Here is a 15,811-nt window from a genome sequence, read left to right on the forward strand (position 1 = left end):
AAATTGTGAGACCAGTACCTTAAACCATTTCAGGAGTAATAGGGAAGAGGTGACAGAAAAGTAGTACACATTTTTATTGTCCCTTTTCTAATAATGTTGGCAGGGATGTTTCCAAGGCATGGATGTTTTCAAAGGTGCAAGGCCTCTGTACAGAAACCTTGTCAGTGCTGGTGTCCTTAGAGAGTATGGTAACAATTCAACCAAACCTGTGATGCTACAGAGAAGGCGCAGATTAGGCGTGGTGTCCCCCTTGTACCCATTGGATACGCCTTCTCCTGAAGGTGGGGGCACTGGAATGGTCATTGTGATTGGTTTATGAAATTTCCTTCTTCTTGGTTCCACAGTAACAATTGGGCTAAACGTTGCTTTATTTCCAAGAATCTTTTTCACAATTTCATCTGGAACAGGTTGAGCCTAGAGGTGGAGAAAGATCTTTAAATGAAAGTGACTGGGGTTTTTTGTTGTTGTTGTTTTTTTTTTTAATCATCAGAATTGTTGTTGTTTTTTTTTTAATCATCAGAAAGTGACTGAGACAAAGTTTAGAGTGAAAATACACAACCAACAATAACAAGAACATGTCCCTCCCTCTTTTTTATATCTTCTCTCACTACTTAAAACTTGTCAATACTGTAGGATATCTATGCACACTATACTCAGCATTGAGTATTTTCTCCAAAAGAACAGACTCAACTCTCACAAGAGAAGCCTCTTAGACTGATTCTCCAAAGTAGAGGACAACAAATATTGAATTCTGCATATTTGAAAACTGTGGAAGATCTTTAATAAAACATTTCAAAGATAGCCCTGTCCCTGATAAAAAGTGAGGCTTCACATATTTAACAAAAGATGGTAAAAATGTCAAAGGATTTAAATTCTAGACTACCAATTTAACTTCTTTCTTTTAGGCAGAGAAGAGGGCCTTCAACATCTGAAATGTAAAGTGCTTTCTTTCATATCACCTGTTTACTGAAGGCCTCTCAAAAACCCAGTGACTCCTGTGGGCATGAGATCTAAGCTCACAGAAACAGCACAGGCCTTCAGTCAAACTACTGAAGTTTATTATCCACACACATTAATTTATTTTCAGGTTATTTTCATCATTCCACTAGAAATAGAACTAGGTATAGTCTGATAGACATGAATAAGTACAAGGAGGACCATTCTTACTAAATTTCCGATTAACTTTCCAAACCAAGTTTGGACATAAACCAGCATTTATGATTAATTTAAAATCAAACTAAAACTGGCAAAAAAGAAATGAGGATTCCAAGTTTCACTATTTATGATTTTTATGTGGTATATTACAAAGCAAACCATATTTTTTCAAAATAGTATTACTCACTCTTTGGTGCTGCTGTTGCCTCATATGCCATTGAGTTGTGGTTAAAAATATCATCTTTCATCAGAAACCATGTGAAACTTTTAAACACTAAAACCTTTCAATTTGTACATATTTAATAAGTCACTAAGCCAATTTAGGGCTTTAACTTAGTACTTAAGCTAAGTAGTTTAATGATGCCTAAAATGGTCTAATGCATTATTTAGAAAAATCATTAAAGAATAAATTAAGGTGACTTTTCCAAAGCAGAACAACCTGTACATGTGGATGGAAGAAAAGAACTTTTTTTGACCATTACCTGGAGGCCCACTCGAATTCGTTTGGTTAAGGCACCCTCTGGAAAAGAAGCCTGTACGAGGGGCACCGTGGTACTGCTCAGAATGCCACCTTCAGGACCAATCTGGTTGCTTTCCTGCTTAATCCGTGAAACCACTGCAAAGTACTGGGGGAAATCCTTAGTAATAATCCGGCAGATACGCTTTTTCCCTAGCTCCTCTGGGCTATCAAGTTCTGAAAAGATAAATGGAAAAGGAATGAAAAAAATTACCTTATGTACAAAAAACTCAAAGCAAACTGATATGGAATTTAAAGTAAACATGATTTCTATCCAATAGTATAAACACAGTTTTTATGCTAAAGAGAAATGGTAGTGATTTTTAAAATGGCATCAACTTTTGTAAAAATATCGCACAGCTTTACCCAGATAGTATTTGTGGGAAGATCTTTTTTACTGAGGAGAAACAAATTGGCTTTTTAATGTAGACAGGCAATTTTCCACCTCACCCAGGATTATTTGCAAATTCTACCCTCAAGCTGCCAAAAGCAGGAATGAGTCACAAAGAAGTGGGCCACACAAGAAAGTAAATAAGGGCTTAACTATGGCTGGCTGAAAGTGCCTAGGATGAAAGTTTAAAGCCTTTTAAAATGTTCTTTACTCAGATGATTAGAACTACCATCAATAATTTTCATCTACCCTCCGAGAGCCCTCATATATCAAATTCAACATATCTACAAATGAAGATAGGTTTATCACAGTTTACCTCCAAATCTACTTCTTCATTCTACTGCAGGCCTCATGTTGATAATAAAAAAACCACAGTTTGCCCAATCTTCCAGTTTAACAGCTTTAACTTTGCTTCATGTTGTTGTTAAGTGCCATCGAGTTGAGTACGACTCTTAGTTACCCTGTGAACAACAGATCCTGTGCCACCCTTATCCTCTCTGGTATACTTGATTGCACTGTAGCACCTACTGAGGGTCTTCCTCTCTTTGCTGACCCTCCGTCTTTCCAAGAACAATGTCCTTTTCCAAAAGATAGTCACTCCTAACAACATGCCCAAAGTATGTAAGATGAAGCTTCTGTGCCTCTAAAGTGCATTCTAACTTTCTCTAAGACATATCTGTTTGTTCCCTTGGTAGTCCATGAGACACTAAATATTGTTCTCTAACACAAATCAAAGGCAACAATCCTTCTCCTGTGATCTTGCTTCACTGTCAAGCTCTCAAATGCACAGCAGGTGAGTGAAAAGACCATGGCCTCAATCAGGTGCACCCTAGTCTTTAAGCTGACATAATTCCACTTCACTATTCTGGTGAGGTCCCTGACAGCAGACTTTCTCAGTGCCATACAACTTTTGATTTCTTGACTGCTGGCACCAATAGTGTTGAGTGTGGATCCAAGCAAGTTGAAATCATTGAAAACATGAACCTTTTCTTTATCAGTTATGATGTTGCCTCTTCGCCCAGTGTTGAAGATCTTTGTTTACTTGGTGTTGAGTTATAATCCATATTGCAGGCTTTGATCTCCTGCAACAAGTGTTGCAAGTCCTTTTGACTTTCAACAAGCAGGACTGTGTCACATGCATAATGAAAGCTGTCGATGAGTCTTCCTCCTATCCTGCTACCACATCCTTCTTCATGAAGCCCAGCTTCCTGAATGATTTGTTCAGCATATAGACTGAACAGGTATGGAGAGAGGATATAGCCCTGACACATACCTTCATTGATGTTAAACCATGCAATGTTTCTTTGTTCTGTTCATAAAAGAGCTTCTTGGTCTAGATATAGGTTTTGTATAAGCGCAATTAAGTATTCTAGAATTCCCATTTTTCTCAATGCTAGTCAAAGTTTTGTTATAATTCACAAATTACAAAATTATTATTTTGTTTTAATGTTTTTGCATAGTCAATAAAGTACAAATAGACAATCTTCTGTTATTTTCTTATGTCCACCAAGATCTAGTGACAATGATATCCTTGGTGCCATGGCATCTTCTAAGCACAGCGTGAACTGGGTTTTCCCCTCATACTCAATGGTAAAAGTCCAGTCGATTCTCTTTGAAAATGGCTCATTTGCCTGCCACCATTTTTCTTCAGGCTTTATTATGCTTTGCTTAGATTAATTACTGAGACCACTGCCATGCATTCCCAGTCTCCCTTCCTTACTCCACCTTACTTCACCCTACAGTGCAGCAAGATGGATTCTTTTCTAAAAGTTTATTTTTTTTTAAATTCTGGTAATTTAATGGAAATAAGTGATTTCTGAAACCATGTAGACTAATAAATATTTGAGATATGCCAAGAATAGTTTGCAAAGTAGGTTTGAGCGAATCTATCTCATAAGACATTAAAGTTTAGAAGTAGTATAATAAAACTGTATGGTACTAATATAAAAGTAGGAGCAAAAGGATGAAGAATATAGGATTTTATATGTCTGTATACAAATATACTATATATCTGTAAATAACTATATATTAATGTTTCTAGATTAAGGTACTTAAATTGAATCCTCATATTTACATTTTAAATCACTCAAGAAGTGATGATTTCCTTTAAAAAAGCTGATGATATAATTGAAAATGTATTTGGAAGAAAACAAAGCTAAATCACAACGCCTTGCTGTATGTAGTTAGGTACCATCGAGCTGAACTCCCAGTTGACTTTCGAGCAGGTTTTCAGAGGCAGTAAATCTCACAGGAGTCGTCTGCCCACCTTCCTCCTGTAGAGCAGCTGGCCGATCTCAACCACGTTCCTCTGGATTGGCAGCGATGCTCCTTATCACTAAGCCTACCTCTTGCCACATATAAACAAAAATTCCAGTTGGGTAAAATATTTAACTAATTCTAAAAAAAATACCCTATGATATGCAGGTGATACAACCTTGCTTGCTGAAATGGAAGACAACCTGAAGCATGTGCTGCAGAAGGTCAAGGACTGTATGTAGTCTTCAATATAAACTGAAGCTCAACATCAAGAAGACAAAGATTCTCACCACTGGGCCAATTGCTAGCACCATGGTAGATAGAGAAGAGATTGAGGTTGTTAGCAACTACAGCTTGCTCAGCTCCACAATGAACACCAGCAGTCAGGAAATCAAAAGATTGCACTGGGAAAATCTGCTGTCAGGGACCTCTTCCAAGTACTGAAAAGCAATGATATCAGTCTAGAGACAAAGGTGTGCCTAATCCAGGCCATGGTCTTTGCAATTACTTGTTATGCTTCAGAGATCTGGATAATGACTAATAATGACAAAAGAAGAATTGATACTTTGAGTTATGGTGCTGGAAAAGAGTCTTGAACATACCATGGACTGCCAAGGGATAGGTCTGTCTTGAAGAAGGTGAAACCAAGTCTTTCCTTAGAGGCTAGAATTTTGAAGCTCCAGCTTACATATTTTGGCCAGGAAAGACCAGTCCTTGGAGAAGGACATCATGTGCAGAAGGGTGCAGCGACAGACAGGAGAGGAAGACTCCAGATGAGATGGGTCAATACAGTAACTGGGGCACTGAGGGTTGGTGTGTTGGAATTTTTTTAAAAATTCACTTAGTATAGAAATTAAGTGTTGGATAAACTGGGGGTCATTATTAAAAGATAAATCCATTCTGCTGAATTTAGCTGCAAAATGTATAGAACACCACAGCCCACTATTCCCACTGAAACACTTTGGAAAACTAGATATTCCTCTCTCTAGGATGAAAATTCCATTCTCTATGAATATACAACTCCAACAATAAAATGGATTGACATGGTGACCGCAACAGTATGGGTTTAAGCACTGCAGAGAATGTGAGGCTGGCTCAGGATTGGGCAGGGCTTCAGTCTCCTTAAAATAGGATCATTCTGAGTCAGTGACAACTCAATGGCACCTAACAACAGCAGAGCAACACCCATTTGTGATGCTATGGGACAAAACAAAACAATTTCTACAGCTGAGCCTCACTTCCGGGACATAGGAATACAAGTTTAATTTCAAGGCTTTTAAATTTTTATTTTATTTTGCAATGATGTTTGATGTAATAAGCAAGTACAAAGGTAACAATATGATTTTGCAATTTTAGTAATACAACTTATGCTCTTATTCAGTTCTAACATCTGCTTTATGTTCTCCTGTATTAACATTATTTATCATCCTTAATTACCTAGGATTTGAACCTCCTCTGTTATCCAGATTTTCACAATGTAAGAAGTGTTGGCAGTGAAGGCAGACTATATGAGAACTGTGACAGATATCTTGTTTTTTCAGTCTACAAGATTTTTAAAATCCTATGTTTTAGGTCATTAAAAATCTGAATTTCTAACCATTTATCAAGTGTTATAAAAACGTTGAGAAATGTGAGTTTTAAAAAAATTTACTTTCTATGTTTATGTTTGACCCCTTTGTGACTATAACTTATCCCAGAACTTCCATAGCTTCTTGACTTGGTTGTAGTTTCTCTTCAGAAAGATGTTTTTTCCTACATGACATTCATTTATATTTTGGGTGTGCATCACTCAACTGAAGAAATATGTCTTCAAAAGTGGGGCACCTTTGCTGTATTTATGTCTCCATTTATTGAACACATTATGATGAAGTGACACTCTGATGAAGATTTGTTATATGCCCTGCACGTAACTGCTGTCACCAAGAACCAGTCCTTGTCACTTTACAGTGCTGCATGGATGAGTGGAAAATCCAAGATATTCCCCAAAACAGTAGGCCAGGTACTGTGGATGACTTCACCAGAGAGATCTCATTTAGTCCATTACCGTAGACCGTAATAGGTGGCTCCCTAAAAGACATGGCCATGTCCTCCTGATTGCCAGAATTTGTGAATGCGGCCTTATGTTGAGAAAGGTTCTTTGCATCTGTATCTGAATTATAGATCCTGAGATGAGATAATCCTTGATAATCAAGGTGGACAGTAAATTTATTGAGAGTCCTTGTAGGAGTTGCACAGAGGAGATGCAGACAGAGAATAGAAGGCCACGTAAACATAGACATTGAATGAAGTGAGCTGTCACAAGGCAAGGAATAGCAACAACCACTAGCAACTAGAAGAGGCAACGAATAATTCTATCCAAGACTTTTTAGGGATTGAAGCTCTGTGAGTGCCTTGGTTTTGGGATTCTTCATCCTAGAGAGGGTTAAACTAGGCTGCTCCTTGGAGGCAAATATTCTGAAGCTTCATCTGACATACTTTGGACATGTTGCAAGGGAGGGAACAGTCCTTGGAGAAGGATGTCATGCTTGGGAGGGTGGAGGGCCAGCGTAGGAGAGGAAGACCCTCCATGAGGTGAATTGATTTAGTGACTGGGGTAATTGGGGTGGGTGTGTTGGAGACAGTGAGGTTGGCACAGGATAGAGCAGGGTTTGGGGCTATTATATATAGGGTTGCTATGAGTCACAGGGACTCGACAACACAGAGCAACAACAACAACAATTCTCTTGAATGGCAGGAGAAAGTCCAAGCCACCCAGTTTGTGGTAATTATGGCAATGCTAGAAAATTTACACATATATTAAAGCCTTTTTCCCCACTGCATTTGCTTCTTGGTTTTTTTCCCCCCTCAGAAAATTTTTATTCTACACTTGTTTACTCTTTGATGAGTGCAAATAAAGACATTGCTTTTAGGCCAATAATCTCATGATATCCCTTTCCTCAGCCCTTTGTTTAAACTGTTACTGCATTCAGACAAAAAGAATCACACACACAAACAATTTATTCTGTTTGCTACTTAGGATCATATATAACAGTTTATAGTCAAAAGCAAAAATGCCTAGCATGTGATTAAAAGGATATAAAGTACACTTAACTCCCAGGGACCTCAGTCAACAGCCCCTGAAGTTAAGGGAGGCTGGAGCCCAGTCTCTTAGACCTCATCACTGTCCTTAGGGGGCAAAGTCCTCCCTTTGGCTGTGGAGTAGGTGTCTGGTATCACTAGTTTAAACACGCTAGGCACCGTCAACAAGATGGACTGACACAGTGCCTACAGCAATGGCCTAGGGCATATCAGAGATCATGAGTGTGGTGCAGGACAGGGGAAGGCTCAGATCTTTTCTCAGGGTCGCTGTGAGTCACAGTTGATACACTGGCATCCGACAACAACTGGCACAGCTCATAAGGAGTTTTCTTGCCAACCCAAAGGCTGCTCCTCTCTGGTGATATGAATTCTATGGGCTTCTTCAAGGGAGAAAAATGTGCAATAATTTCCTTAGCAATTTACATATTTAGAAACACAATCGAGGGTCAGCAATGACTCAGCTGCAACTTGATAGCAATGAAAAAGGTTCCATAAGGAGTCTTGGTGGTATAGTGCATTGAATACTGGGCTGCTAACTTAAAGCATTCTGAGGGAGAAAGATGGGTAGTCTCCTTCTGTACAGATGTCTTGTTGCTGTTGTTGTTATGTGCCGTTGAGTCGTTTGTGACTCATAGTGACCCTATGTACAATAGCCCTAAACCCTGCTCTATCCTGTGCCAATCGCACTGCTTCTGACACACCCATCCTGATTACCCCAGTCACTGAATCAACCCATCTCATCGAGGGTCTTCCCCTCTTGCGCCATCCCTCCACCCTCACAAGCATGATGTCCCTCTCCAAGGACCTGTCCATCCTTGCAACATGCCCAAAGTATGTCAGACGAAGCCCCAGAATCCTTGCCTCCAAGGAGTAGCTTGGTTTAACCCTCTCCAGGATGAATATGTTTGTTTGCCTAGCAGTCCATGGTACATTCAATACTCTTCTCCAGCACCACAGCTCAAAGGCATCAATTCTCCTTCTGTCCTCCCTAGTCATTGTCCAACTCTCTGATGCATAACAAGTGATTGCAAAGACCATGGCCTGTATCAGGCACACCTTAGTCTCCAGAGAGACACCGTTGCTCTTGAGTACTTTAGAGAGGTCATTAACAGAAGACTTTCCCATCGCAATATGTTTTTTGATTTCCTGACTGCTGGTGCCAAGAGTGTTGACCATGGAGCCAAGCAAGCTGAAGCTGTGAACAATCTCAATCTCTTCACCATTCATCCTGACGCTGCCAATTGGTCTAGTGGTGAGAATCTTTGTCTTCTTGACATTGAGCCTCAATCCATACAGAAGGCTGCAGTCCTTGACCCTCTGCAGCAAGTGCATCAGGTCCTCCTCAGTTTCAGCAAGCAGGGTTGTGCATAACACAGATTGTTAACAGATCTTCCACCAATCCTGATGCCACAGATATCTAGCCTTGAAAAACCAAGATATGGTGGCTGTGTACTGGAATGGACTCATTGGAAATGAGTGTTTTTAAGTCCCATAAAGACATGGCTAGCAACTCCATACACACAAGACACCTATAAAACTTGGCTTAATTAATTAATGGGGAGCTCTGCTGGCCTACTGGGTAAGGCATTGTGTTGCCAATCCAAAGGCAGACAATTTAAATCCACCAGCTGCTTCAAGGGAGAAGAATGGGCATTCTCCTTCCATGCAGTTTACAGCCTCTGAAAACTCACTGGAGGATCAGCTATGAGTCAGTTCTGATTTGATAGCGTATTACAACACTAGGGTCGCTATGAGCTGTGCTCAACTCAACAGTATTGAACAACAACATCTAAAAAAGCATTTAGTCACCAGTTTGGGGCTGGAATCCAGATTGGAAAGTCATCTGGAGCAGCTGATTTTTACAGAGGTTTGTTTTCTAGTTCTGATGAGGATTAGGGTGGAATGATTACTCGCCATTGAGTGAGAGTTGATTGTATTTGGCCTCCAATTGGAAAAGACGTTTGGTCAAACATTCTTCTAAGTGGTATAGCACTGATTTGTCCATTTGCTCTACAGAGGTAACCATGGTGGCTGTGATGCTAAATACTGTGACACTGATGTGTCAAATGTTTTAATGGTTACCCGTGGTGGACAGTGTTTGGTGGAGCTCCTCAATTAAAACAAGCTTGAAAGCAGGAGTGGCATCCACTTCTGAAATAGCTTGCCTCTGGCTGGAAACCATATGAACTTAGAGAAACGATGTAAATTATACAAATGTTCAGGTCTTTCGTTCACAGGGTCGCTATGAGTCTTTTTGTAATGTGATGTTCATCATTTCATCATTTGATTGATTTAAAATTCTACTTGCCTGGAAATGGGACTGAGAATACATTAGTACTTACCTATGAGTTAATGAATACTTTCCAGTAGGACTTTTTATTTATTTCTTTTTTAATTGCATCCAAACTACAATCTTGTTTTGGTAAAAACCTATTTATATTTTCTCTTTCAGAATACTTCAAAACTATTGCTAGATTTTCCCAACAGATGGTGCTGTGCACAGCATATTGCACTCTGTAGCACTTGGCTCCTCCTACCTTTAGAGTTCCTTTTGCAGGCCTCTGACCCTTAGAGATTAATATTTGCCTCGTGGTTGAAAAACTAGTAACAAGCAAATGAAATCCAAATAGACCATAGTGGTAACTGCTAACTAAGAACCTGTTTCTCAAGTATTACTGATCTAGTAAGATACTACATTAAGGGATAGTTACAGTCTATTACATAACAAGTATAAGTCTTGCTTTTCTGTTTCAGTTTACAAGAAAACAGTGTCATTTTCTGATCCAAAATTCATCAACTTAAAAACCCTATCTTTTCTTCTGAAAGTTAAGCACTGATGATAAGTGAGAATATACTTACCTAGAATTATAAAGTTTAGAGAACTTCCATAAAATCTTTTCCCCTACTACAGCTACTGAGAAGTAAAAATTTTATTATAATTCATATATTATAAGAGCCCTCTGTATATCTAAGCCCTACTGCTTGGATAGCAATTATTATGGTTATATTTTTTTTACTTTAAATGTTAGAGATATGTAAATGATCGACACATTGCCCAGAGAAGTACTACCTAGTGTAAACATAATGCGTTCTACCTTTCACATTTTAAACTTTTTATTAGTCATGTAAGAAGATGAAAAACAAGTGAGACTGATTTTAATGTTTCAATGAACTTAACTAAAATATTACCATTTAATCATGAAGTCTATGTAAAATTATTAATGAGGTGAGTTGGTTATTTTTATTAAAGCTTCAAACATTAGTATATTTTATATGGGTAGCATATTTCAAACGATTTTAAGTCAGTTTCAAGTTCTGCATAGTCACATGTTGTTCGGGGCTACTGTACTTGACAATACAATGTGAGGACACTCCTCAAGGTCTCTAATTTCTGGCTTATGAGCCTCTTAAAGAGAAAAGTCTCTTCTACTAGTTAAGTGTTCCCCCGTCTCCCATAATTGCAAACTGCAAAACATCCCTTGAGTTCTGACTTTGGAATCATAACTTTAAATATATTTCTTTAAACTTTGTAAGTTGATTTTTATGTTTAGCTCAAGTAAGGTTTTAATTAAGCATACAAAGTGGATTCAGTGTGATGTATTTTAAAATAGTGTTTTGGAGGAGGAGAGAGAAACGTTTGTTTTCTATTTTGCCATGTCTTTTTTCTCTTCTTAGGAAAACTGAAGTGACAAGTGTTAGAACAAGATCTATGCCTGCTGCCAAAGGAAGAATCATTCCTGCCACATGATACTTTACTGGTAGCAGCAGATTCTTCACAGTAAGAACAAATGTCCTGTCATTCTAGTTTCTTTCTTCAACAGAGCTTTGCTAAGGCACCTGCTTCATTAGCATAAAAAGAAATACTTTTGTCTCTGGACTTACTAGTAATGGATATAACTTTTGATTTTACGGTATTGAGCAATTATAATTTTCCTGATTACATGAAATAAACTTTTAAGTCATAAGGAAAATTTAAATTGCAGCTGACATTTGTATGGTATTTTTTATTCTGCCCAAAGCACTTTTGTACATAAAATGTTTTACTTAACAAGCTGCAGAAGGAAAGGAGTATAACATAAAGACAAGTAGATTTGGGATCCGAAGTTCAAAATTTACAAGTATCAATCCATTACTATTTCCCCGACTACATGGTGGTAATGGGACTAGTGTCTCCACATTAATTATAACGAGGGCTTCCACTAGATCAGATGGTGTTCTATGCAATTTTAAAAATGTTACTCATTTGATGAAGACATAACCCTGCAGATCACGGTTTGCAAAATACAGTAATGTGAACAAAATTAGAGAAAAGCATACAGTTGTTCAACATTCCAGCAACTTCTTAGGGCAATTTGCCAAGTTAGTAATTTGTTAAATTTGTCCACATGGAAAGGCACTGTCACTTCTCAAGATACAGAAACACAAACTGATCTTACGTGTTGTTTAGTAAAAAAAAAATAGTGACAGAATACTAGCTAAAAGGAATTTTTTGTACTTGAGTTTTAAACTTTCCAAAGAAGAGCATGCAACTGGACTAGTTATAAAAGAAAGCAAAAACATTCATTTACGGCAAAGAGGGAGTAAGAAAAAAAAAGACTATAATATGACAGATATTATCAAGAATCAGTTGGCACAGATGATAGATAACTACTAAATTGGTGGATTAATAGGGCAAATACAGTAATGGTAACTTTTTCCTTTTTTATTTGAAGATATCTTGAGTGACACAGTCATTGGTTTCTTTCATGCATTACTTTAACTTGTTAATAGACAGATATAGATAGAGCAGGCCACGGGAGGGCTGCAGCATTGAGATAAGAAATAGAAAATAAATAGGATACATTCTGAACTGAGTTTATATTATCCTCCCATTAGAATTAGGACTGGCTAGACTCTCAAGGAAGAAAAAAGACTTTTCGTGAGGGTTTTGCTATTAATATAGGTTATCTTTAACTTCTCTTTTTGGGGAGAAAAACAACAACCACCAAAGCCCAAATGGATCAATTCTGGGGATAGCAGGCTGATGGTTAAATGGGCTTAAATTTGGTGTAAAAAAACCCCTCCAAGCTACAGTTATAACATATGTATAGTGGTTCTTTTATTTTCCCAATTTTTAAATTTAATATATGAAGAAAATCACCATGTCCTGAAAATTTTATTTCAGTATTTCCTAGTGCGTGATTTTTAAAATCTGAAAGTGTTTCTATTTAATTTGAATTTTCAAAAAACAGAGCCAGGGTTTAACGTGAAAAAGACAAATAAAAACTCCTTGCCACCGAGTTGGAACCAACTCAGAGCTGGCCCTCCAGCAGGATTTCAGAGGTTGTCAGTTTTCCTAGAGGTTTGCCCACTTTCTCTTACAGAAGGCACCACCTTTGCGTTAGCAGTGCAACTTCTTATGGACGATGCCACCATAGTTTAACTAGTCTTTCAAATCGTACCAAAGAAGTCATACCTAATCTTTGTGGCCTAGTGGTAAGAAGCTGTGCTGCAATCCCAAAGGCACACAGTTCAAATCCACCAGCTGCTCCAGGCAAGGACAGGTAATCTCCTCTCATGCGATTTATTGCCTATGAAAACCCCTATGGGTTGGTTCTAATTTGACAGCACACAATTTCCAAGATAACATGTCAAATCTAGATCTGAGAGTTATATCACTACTTTTTTTTCACTTTTTTTATTATTAATTTTAATGAAAGTTTACAGAGACTGAGGATTTCCATTCATTCACTGTTGTACTTTTTCTCCCTGCCCACCCTTCCCTCCCAATTCGCTCTTCTCTTTGAAAAGTAAAAGAAAAATTTTTTCATTGTTATACAATCCCTCCCCCAAACTCCACCCCACTGTGCAGCATTCATTCTGGACTCCTGCCATGACAACAATATCTAATCACATCTCCCTATTAAACAGTTCTCTCCCTCATCTGTTTCAATGCAGTATACATTATTGAACCCATCTTTCTCAGTTCCCTCCAACCCTGATGTCAGTCCTATTTTACAACAATGGCACTATGCAGTATTTGTCCTTTTGTGATTGAGATCTTTCACTCAGCATAAGGTCCTCCAGGGTCACCAATTTCGAATAATATTGCATGAGTTCCTTGTTTTTCAATACAGCGTAGTATTCCATTGTGTGAATATACCACAGCTTCTCTACCCATTCATTTGTTGATGGGCACTTAGTTTGTTTCCAACTCCTTGCTATTGTGAACGAAGCCGCGATAAACATGGATGTGCATATATCTGCTTGGATGATGGTTATGGTCTCTTTGGGGTATATTCCCAGTAGTGGAATTTCTGGGTCAAATGGTATCTCTATTTGCAACTTTTTGAGAAAGTGCCACACTGACTTCCACAGTGATTGCACCATTTTACACTTCCACCAACAGTGAATAAGGGTTCCAGTTTCTCCACAACCTCGCCAGCATTTGTTGCTTGCTGTTCTGTTAAATTTTGCTATTCTGTCTGGGGTGAGATGATATCTCATAGTTGTTTTGATTTGTATCTCTCTTAGAGCTAGGGATTTTGAACATTTCTTCATGTGCTTTTTAGCCATCTGAATGTCTTCTTTCTTGAAGTGTCTGTTCAAATCCTGTGCCCATTTTTCAATTGGATTGTTTAACTTTATCTTGTTGCAGTACATCACTGCTTCTCTTAAAGATCTGGTAGATAGCTTCCGCATAGCAGTGTTTGAGGGATCATTTATGTAAACTAATTATCAATGACATTGTCAGTCTAGGGACTAAGGTGTGCCTGATCCAGTCCATGGTCTTTGAAATTACTTGCTATGCATCAAAGAGCTGGACAATGACTAAAGTTGACAAAAGAATCGATGCTTTTGAGTTCCTGTGCTGGAGAAAAGTGTTGAACATACAATGGACGCCAAGAGAACAAAGAGAGGGTGAAACAAAGTTTCTCCTTGGAGGCACAGATTTTGAAGCTTTGTCTCACATAGTTTGGGCATGTAGCCAGGAGGGACCAGTTCTTGCAGAAGGACATCATGGCTGGAAGGATGGAAGGGACAGAGCAGGAGAGGAAGACCCCGGATGAGATGGATTAACACAGTAACTAGGGCAACAGGGGTTGGTGTGTTGGAGTCAGTGAGACTAGCTCAGGACAGGGCATGTTTCAAAGCTGTTGTACATGGGATCACTATGAGTCGCAGGTGACTTGACAGTACATAACAACAACAAAAATGATCTACATTTGAAAATAATATATTAAAAGCAAAATGAAGACATGTCAACCTAAAATCAAGGAAATATTCTAGAAATAAAATGCTTATAACTGTTTTAAAACTTTACTTCAGTCTGATCAAAACTCATACTCAAAGTTGTTTCAACAGTTCTGACTTATAGCAACCTTCCTTCAGGTCCCCAAGGCTGAAAATTGTAACTGGAGGAGACTGCCCATCTTTTACCCTCTGAGCTGCTGGTAGACTTGAACCCCAGAAGGGTTGAACCACTGAATAAACAGCACAATCAATTACGGAGTATGTCACCAAAGCTCCCATAATATGTACTAAAAATTGAAAACCCAGTTCTTGCTAGAACTGTAGTTTTCTTTTTGATCATTTACTTACTTGATAGTGTGTATGTGTGTGAGAGAGGGAGAGAGAGTTGAAAGTTTACAGAGCAAATTGATCTTCAACTCATTCATCCATACCTTATGAAACATTAATTACAATAAACAGAGTGTAACTGCACCCTTCCTGGATCTTGCCTGAGATCCTCCTATCCCACCCCATCCTGCTGCCTTCTTCTGTGTGTTGTTTCTGAGCAAATGTTGCCCTTTTGATATTCTTTGCTAGTGTTCTAAGGTGGGAGTACTACCCTGGTGTAACTATTCACTTAATAAGCCTGTCGATTGTTGGCCGAAAGATGAACCATAGAGTTAAGTTCTGTTCCAGCTTGAATGGAAACTAAGGGTTCTGCCAATCTATCAGACCAGTAGGCCTGGCCCTTTTCATGGTTTTTTTAGATTTGTTCTACATTTCTGCCCACTTTGTCCATAACTTTCTACAGTGATTCCTCTAACAATGGTGGGCAGTGGGTGCCAGGCACCATTTATTTCTTTTAGTTTCACAATCATAAAGGTTGTCATTCTGTGGCCCATTAATAGTTTGGACTAAATATGACTATGTGTCCTTGCTTTTAATCCCTCTTCTATGTTCTGGAACTGGGGAGTGAGGGCGCACAACCGGCTGCACCTTAGACAGCTATTCTTAAGACACTAGTCACTACTCGCCGAATTAGGATTTAGAACATTGTCTTTGTGCACTCTGTGGTCATTTGTATGCCAAATGACTTGATGTCCCCAGAGACTGTGGTCCTAAGAGGCTAGGACCAACCACTCATTCTATTTTGGTTATGAATAAGACATATACGTAGCTTTGTCCCCATTTGCCCTACCATG

General features: G+C 38.6%; 1 protein-coding gene across 3 annotated transcripts in view; it reads right to left on the minus strand.

Moving 5' to 3' along the window:
* ANK3 (ankyrin 3, node of Ranvier (ankyrin G)) overlaps positions 1-15,811 on the minus strand; it is a 662,526-nt gene that overhangs the window by 54,817 nt on the left and 591,898 nt on the right. For all 3 annotated transcript variants that reach the window (XM_006895588.1, XM_006895587.1, XM_006895589.1), the window contains 2 exons: positions 1,638-1,849; positions 207-414 (listed from right to left, as the gene is read on the minus strand). In XM_006895588.1, the coding sequence (XP_006895650.1) occupies positions 207-414; positions 1,638-1,849 (420 nt within the window). The remainder of the gene's footprint in view (positions 1-206; positions 415-1,637; positions 1,850-15,811) is intronic.

This window comes from Elephantulus edwardii, unplaced genomic scaffold (genome assembly GCF_000299155.1).
Source record: "Elephantulus edwardii isolate Elephantulus edwardi_28Jun2011 unplaced genomic scaffold, EleEdw1.0 scaffold00170, whole genome shotgun sequence".
NCBI lineage: Eukaryota > Metazoa > Chordata > Mammalia > Macroscelidea > Macroscelididae > Elephantulus > Elephantulus edwardii.